The 7500-nt window shown below is 38.8% G+C and overlaps 1 protein-coding gene across 1 annotated transcript in view; it reads left to right on the top strand.

Annotated features, from left to right (window-relative positions):
- LOC143287151 (uncharacterized) overlaps positions 1–7500 on the top strand; it is a 12020-nt gene that overhangs the window by 3314 nt on the left and 1206 nt on the right. Inside the window, exons 3-5 of the mRNA XM_076595096.1 lie at positions 4118–4208; positions 5829–5973; positions 7452–7500. The exon at positions 7452–7500 is cut by the window's right edge and continues 121 nt beyond it. Of these exons, the coding sequence (XP_076451211.1) occupies positions 4118–4208; positions 5829–5973; positions 7452–7500 (285 nt within the window). The remainder of the gene's footprint in view (positions 1–4117; positions 4209–5828; positions 5974–7451) is intronic.

Below are 7500 nucleotides of genomic sequence, written 5' to 3'. Positions count from 1 at the left end.
AACATTTCTGTACTCAGCACGATGGATAGTCCAAAGTTTTTTCGCCACATGGAGTTTTATGCTAGAGATATTTATACTCATATAATCCTGTTTTAGTGCAGTTGATATATCTAATGTGTCTGGGCGCGCGCGAGCGCGTGCATGTGTGTGTGTGTGTGTGTGTGTGTGTGTGCGAGTGTGAGTGTGAGTGTGCGCACGCATGTATGTGTGTGTCTAAAAAATGTGTGTTTTTAAGGAATGTTTTTCTTTTTAATCTAAGCATTATTTACTTGGTATTTTTATTGTTTGGTGGATCATGCCTTTTTTTTTTAATTCATTTTGTGAACGCATTGGATTGAGCTGTTGTAATGTTTTATGTTATGTTTATATATGGCTCGATTATGAAAGGCGCTTTGAGCAGCATTAGTACTGGATATCGTTATGAATTATTATTATTATTATTATTTGGAACGTGACAGATTTGTGAGTTTGTTTTTCTTCTCTCTCTCTCTCTCTCTCTCTCTCTCTCTCTCTCTCTCTCTCTCTCTCTCTCTCTCTCTCTCTCTCAATAAATAATAACTAAATAAATAAACAATCACGTCGCTGAGAAGATCCGAGACCGAAAATTTCGTTCTTGTGCAACAAGCTTGTTGTTTGTTTTTCTTTTTATTTCTAGTTCTCTCTCTCTCTCTCTCTCTCTCTCTCTCTCTCTCTCTCTCTCTCTATATATATATATATATATATATATATATATATATATATACATATATATCTCAAAGGGTGGACGTGTATTTACGTGCACAAGCATCTATGTGTGTATGTGTGTGTGCCTATGTGTCTGTGAGTGTGTCTGTGCTTATGCGTGTATGTCTGCCTGTCTGTCTGTGTGTGAGTGCGTGCGTGCGTGTGCGTGAGTGTGTGTGTGTGTGTGTGTGTGTGTGTGTGTGTGTGTGTGTGTGTGTTGTAAACTAAATCGTTAGCTTTAACCTGCCATCTTCAATGAGTAACAGGAACACATCTAGATTTGTAGTTGTATTTCATTTTATCACAACAGATTTCTCTGTGTAAAATTCGGGCTGCTCTCCCCCGGGAGAGCGCGTTGCTGCACAACACGTCTTTCAAGCAGTTTTTTTGTGTGTGATAAATCCTAATAGTGGTCATGTCTTTCAAGCAGCTTTTAATACATCCCAATAGTGGTCATGTCTTTCAAGCAATTTTGATACATCCCAATAGTGGTCATGTCTTTCAAACAGCTTTTAATACATCCCAATAGTGGTCATGTCTTTCAAGCAATTTTGATACATCCCAATAGTGGTCATGTCTTTCAAACAGCTTTTAACACATCCCAATAGTGGTCATGTCTTTCAAGCAGCTTTTAATACATCCCAATAGTGGTCATGTCTTTCAAGCAATTTTGATACATCCTAATAGTGGTCATGTCTTTCAAACAGCTTTTAATACATCCCAATAGTGGTCATGTCTTTCAAGCAGCTTTTAATACATCCCAATAGTGGTCATGTCTTTCAAACAGCTTTTAACACATCCCAATAGTGGTCATGTCTTTCAAGCAATTTTGATACATCCCAATAGTGGTCATGTCTTTCAAACAGCTTTTAACACATCCCAATAGTGGTCATGTCTTTCAAGCAGCTTTTAATACATCCCAATAGTGGTCATGTCTTTCAAGCAATTTTGATACATCCCAATAGTGGTCATGTCTTTCAAGCAATTTTGATACATCCCAATAGTGGTCATGTCTTTCAAGCAGTTTTAATACATCCCAATAGTGGTCATGTCTTTCAAGCAATTTTGATACATCCCAATAGTGGTCATGTCTTTCAAGCAGTTTTGATACATCCCAATAGTGGTCATGTCTTTCAAGCAATTTTGATACATCCCAATAGTGGTAATGTCTTTCAAGCAATTTTGATACATCCCAATAGTGGTCATGTCTTTCAAGCAGTTTTAATACATCCCAATAGTGGTCATGTCTTTCAAGCAGTTTTAATACATCCCAGTAGTGCTCACAACAATAGTGGTCACGAGTGTCTTTTAATCAGTTTTCATATACCACAATAGTGCTCACAACAATAGTGCTCACAAGTGTCTTTTAATCAGTTTTCATACGCCACAATAGTGCTCACATCAATAGTGCTCATGAGTGTCTTTTAATCAGTTTTGATGCATCACAATAGTGCTCACAAGTGTCTTTTAATCAGTTTTCATACGCCACAATAGTGCTCACATCAATAGTGCTCATGAGTGTCTTTTAATCAGTTTTGATGCATCACAATAGTGCTCACAACAATAGTGCTCACGAGTGTCCTTTAATCAGTTTTGATACACCACAATAGTGCTCACAACAATAGTGCTCACGAGTGTCTTTTAATCAGTTTTGATACACCACAATAGTGCTCACAACAATAGTGCTCACGAGTGTCTTTTAATCAGTTTTGATACACCACAGCAGTGCTCACAACAATAGTGCTCACGAGTGTCTTTTAATCAGTTTTGATACACCACAGCAGTGCTCACAACAATAGTGCTCACGAGTGTCTTTTAATCAGTTTTGATACACCACAATAGTGCTCACAACAATAGTGCTCACGAGTGTCTTTTAATCAGTTTTAATACACCACAGCAGTGTTCACAACAATAGTGCTCACGAGTGTCTTTTAATCAGTTTTAATACACCACAATAGTGCTCACGAATGTCTTTTAATCAGTTTAATACACCACAATAGTGCTCACGAATGTCTTTTAATCAGTTTAATACACCACAATAGTGCTCACAACAATAGTGCTCACGAGTGTCTTTTAATCAGTTTTAATACACCACAATAGTGCTCACGAATGTCTTTTAATCAGTTTAATACACCACAATAGTGCTCTCGGATGATTTTTAATCAGTTTTAATACACCAGAATAGTGCTCACAACAATAGTGCTCACAAGTGTCTTTTAATCAGTTTTAACTCACTCAGTACGGCCAGTCCTCTCTTCTTCTCTACACAGACCCCTCGGATGTCCAGTTGGTGTCTGAATGACCCAACCTTTAGCTTCCGTCGTCAGAATTGTGGTATTCTTTGTCAACATTCACCTCTTCAGTATAAGAGCCTTCCACCTGCAATATTTTGATGATGGTAATTGGGCTGAAACGCTGTTAACGTCGTCTCTTTCGCCGTTCGTATGGAGAGAGTTAATACATCCTGACAGTGTGCAAGTCCTTTCAAGCAGTTTTCATCAACCAAGAGTGTGAACAGTACTGAAATTTAAAGTCAAAGGTCAAGTTCACGCCACAACAAAATGGTGATGATTGGAAAAGCTCTTGGGTACAATAGAGATAAGGTCTTGCATTGCAATTTTCATCAAACTTGATACAGAGACTGATCATGGTGAGAACAAAAACCTTACAGAAGGGTAGGGTTACCACAAATGGTACAGTAGGAAAAATCGCAAGAGACTGAGAGAGTTTGGTTTTTCATCGAATTTTCATCACTTGTGGAGTAGTACGAGGGTCATTCAATAAATAAGGTGAATTTTTCGGTATAAGGACTTCTAATACAGATAGAAGCTTACTTTTTTTTTTCTTTTTTTTTACTTCTTTTTCACATGGATTTAATTTGTTTTGCAGATTAAAACAAACTTTGAGAGTTTTGGCGATTAACAAAGATGGCCGACCAAGAAGCATGCTCCAGGATTGAACAGCGGTCAGTTATCAAGTTTTTGGTTGCTGAAGGGTGCAAACCAGTTGAAATTCATAGGAGAATGTCAACTGTGTATGGTGCCACATGTTTCAGCCGAAAAAATGTCTACAAGTGGGCTAAATTGTTTAAAGAAGGACGGAGCTTTTTGACCAAACTATAATTGTTTCCAAAGTCATGTTTAGATACGAACGGTAAATGTTACTGTAATGTGCGATACTAATATCCTGTTGCAAGATGATGTAAGTGTCTCTGTTTTCCGCATTCCATAATCATCTTGTTGGGTCAAGTAGAAATGTAACTCTGTTTATTTTTTTTTTTAACGATATAGGATGATAATGACAATGGCTACTTTGTGTGTGTATGTATGTATGTATGTATGTATGTATGTGTGTGTGTGTGTGTGTGTGTGTGTGTGTGTGTGTGTGTGTGTAGGTCAAGGGAGATGGAAAGGGTAAAGGTTCTAACCCATTGAAAGGAGACTTCATCGTTTTCGTCAAAGACCTGTGCCCCGAATGTGTAGAAGGTAATAAATAGCCACAATGACAACACAACAACAAGACAGATATTGTGTGGTGCTGTGTAAGCATTGTGATACCCCCTCCCACGCCCATTTCCTGGCTCCCTAGGTTTGATTTGTGGACCATGGCCAAAGTTCGTTCGTTCTCTCTCTCTCTCTCTCTCTCTCTCTCTCTCTCTCTCTCTGTGTGTGTGTGTGTGTGTGTGTGTGTGTGTGTATCTTTATATAGATTTATTCATACAAAATATGTAATCACACCTTCAGATGGGGCCATGGACTTATTGAATAAACTTGAATGAACATTCGTTATCGTAATCTCTCTCTCTCTCTCTCTCTCTCTCTCTCTCTGGTCCATTTTATTTGTTTTGCACGATTTTTGTTCGGATTTATACCTACTATGTCACTAGAGCTTTACAGTTAATGACATTAAACATTTCAGTGTTCAGTGTGCAGTGCTCTCTCTCTCTCTCTCTCTCTCTCTCTGTGTCTCTCTCTGTCTCTCCCTCTCTCTCTCTCTCTGTATATATCTTTATATATATTTATTCATACAAAATATGTAATCACCCCTTCAGATGGGGCCATGGACTTATTGAATAAATTTGAATAAACTCGTTATCGTAATCTCTCTCTCTCTCTCTCTCTCTCTCTCTCTCTCTCTCTCTCTCTCTCTGTGTGTGTGTGTGTGTGTGTGTGTGTGTGTGTGTGTGTGCATCCTTTTTTGATTTATTCATACAAATATGTAATCACCCCTTCAGATTGGGCCATGGACTTATTGAATAAACTTTCGTTCTCGTTCTCGTTCTCTCTGTCTCCCTCTCTGTCTCTCTGTCTGTCTGTCTGTCTGTCTGTCTGTCTCTCTCTCTCTCTCTCTCTCTCTCTCTCTCTCTCTCTGTCGGTCTGTCTCTCTCCCAAGCTTTCCAATACTCCAAGTCTCACATCATCCATTGTACCTCCTGCTGACACAACCCACGAACACACATTGTGTAAAAAAACAAACAAAGGCATTTGTATTAAACACAAACCGAAGACCGAAATAGGCACAAGAGAAGGTGAAGACAGAGAATACAGAAATTGAAAACACACACACACACACACACACACACACACACACACACACACACACACACAAAACAAACCCGTAATATGGGAAATGTTGGGGTTTTCATTTTGTTTTCGAATGTCCGAAAATTAATGCACCTCGAAACAGACTGATATCAAGTAAATATATTGATCACCTTCATCAGTGTCCGTTCCTTGCAGTTTATCACATTTCTCATTTATCTTTTTCCCCCATTAGAATGAAACGCAACTTATTCAGGTACTTTTGGGAAGGGGGCGGGGGGGGGGGTGGTGTGTGAACATTGTCCTCACATCTGGAACTTACTGAAGTTTTGACTGCTTTGTAAATTGTTAGTATAATATATTGAATTCATTTATATGATATGTTGTTGTTGTTTTGTATGCTGGTTTCGTTTTGACGTTGTTTAACTGATGTTGTGATTTGATATGTATGTATTACCATCTTATCCTCTTCACCCAGAAAGGGGCAAAATGGATTAAAAATACTTTGAATCTGTGTGACAAGACTGAAACAGAGAGACACAAACCTAAACTGTGTCTTCACAGGAAGCATGGACATTGCCATTGATGGAGACGGGCGTTGGGCCATAGAGATCCAGGCGGTGCAGTGCCCGGTGGGTGACACCTTCATACAGTACTCCTTCCAGGGTTCCAATGAGTGGTACCTAAAACTGCAGGTCAGAAACGCCAGGTGAGAAGAACACGTGCTAACATGATCGTCGGTACCGTCCCTAAGCAATCATGTTAGATATTCTGTAAATTCTACTGACATAAAACATGATCATCGGTATTGTCCATTCAGATGTCGTGTATTCTATAGATTATACCACGAAACTGGCCTCAGACATTATTTTCGATATTATAATAATAGTAATGATAATGTACATTTCAATAGCGCCCTTTCTCTCTAAGAGCTCAGGGCGCTTTACATGGAAGAAAAATATTACAAGTTACATAAAACATTCATGACCACTGTTTCTCAAACCTCCCCTCCCCCCCTCCCTTCTCTCTCTCTCTCTCTCTACATACATACATACATACATCCAAAGTGAGCTGACATGGGTATTGTCCCTTTACATCTTTGATATTCTATGAATCATTCCACGAGTGGCCAAAAACCTGGTTATCGATACTGTCCCTTTACTTGTTTCATATTTTGTAGATTACACCACATGACTGTCCAAAAGACATCGTTATCAACTGTCCCTTTAGATCTTCGATACTCTATGAATTTTACCATTTGACAGATCTAAGACAAGGTTATCGGTACTGTCTCTTTTACATGCTTGATATTCTACAGCCTGTCTGTGAAAACCAGAATGCCAGCATTTTGGTTTAAGCTCATTACAAACATAGGTACTTCGAAACTATATTTGATTGTTAACAAATTTATATATCATCAACATACATCAGAAACAATACCTGAAAAGTGTTCGCAGTATCTTGAATGAAATTGGATTAAGTTCTTTCTGGTTAGACCAGCACGGTCTTGAAGTACATCCCATTTGGTTAACTCACTCAGTACGGCCAGTCCTCTCTTCTCCTCTACACAGACCCCTCGGATGTCCAGTGTGTGTCTGAATGACCCAACCTTTAGCTACCGTCGTCAGAACTGTGGTATTCTTTGTCAACATTCACCTCTTCAGTATAAGAGCGTTCCACTTGCAATATTTTGATGATAGTGATTGGGATGAAACGCTGTTAACGTCGTCTCTTTCGCCGTTCGTATGGAGAGAGTTAAAAAAGAAGGCTAAGTGCCGTTTTTGCAAGAGTGGCATAGACACACAGATAACGACATTATGTATATCAATCACAGAATGTTTAGGCCAAACTTTGGACAATATGCTTATTTTACAGTGTTAACAAATAACTGTGTGGTTCAGTTTGTTTAGTTTAGAATGCTTTGCCTATTAACAGGAATGAAAGAATGCTCATCGGTACTGTACATTTAGATCTCCGACACTCTATACTATAAAAACTCCACGTGACAGGCCCGTCATGTAAATTTATACCGCGTGACTGACACAAAAATAATATTTCTGTCGTTCTTTCAAAATGATCAGAAAATTTTGTTTTTTAGAACAAAGTGAATGCGAATGAGTCAGCAGCTCCTGTTGAATGTCGAATCTCACCCTCATACTCTGGGGTTTTTTGTGTTTTTTTCCACAGAGTCCCCCCTATGAAAGTGGAGGGTATAAGTTTGGCGGGACAGAATGTC

This window comes from Babylonia areolata, chromosome 11, assembly GCF_041734735.1.
Source record: "Babylonia areolata isolate BAREFJ2019XMU chromosome 11, ASM4173473v1, whole genome shotgun sequence".
Taxonomy (NCBI): Eukaryota; Metazoa; Mollusca; class Gastropoda; order Neogastropoda; family Buccinidae; genus Babylonia; species Babylonia areolata.
Note: the sequence above shows the minus strand (reverse complement) of the source record. Positions and strands in the feature narration are given on the sequence as shown.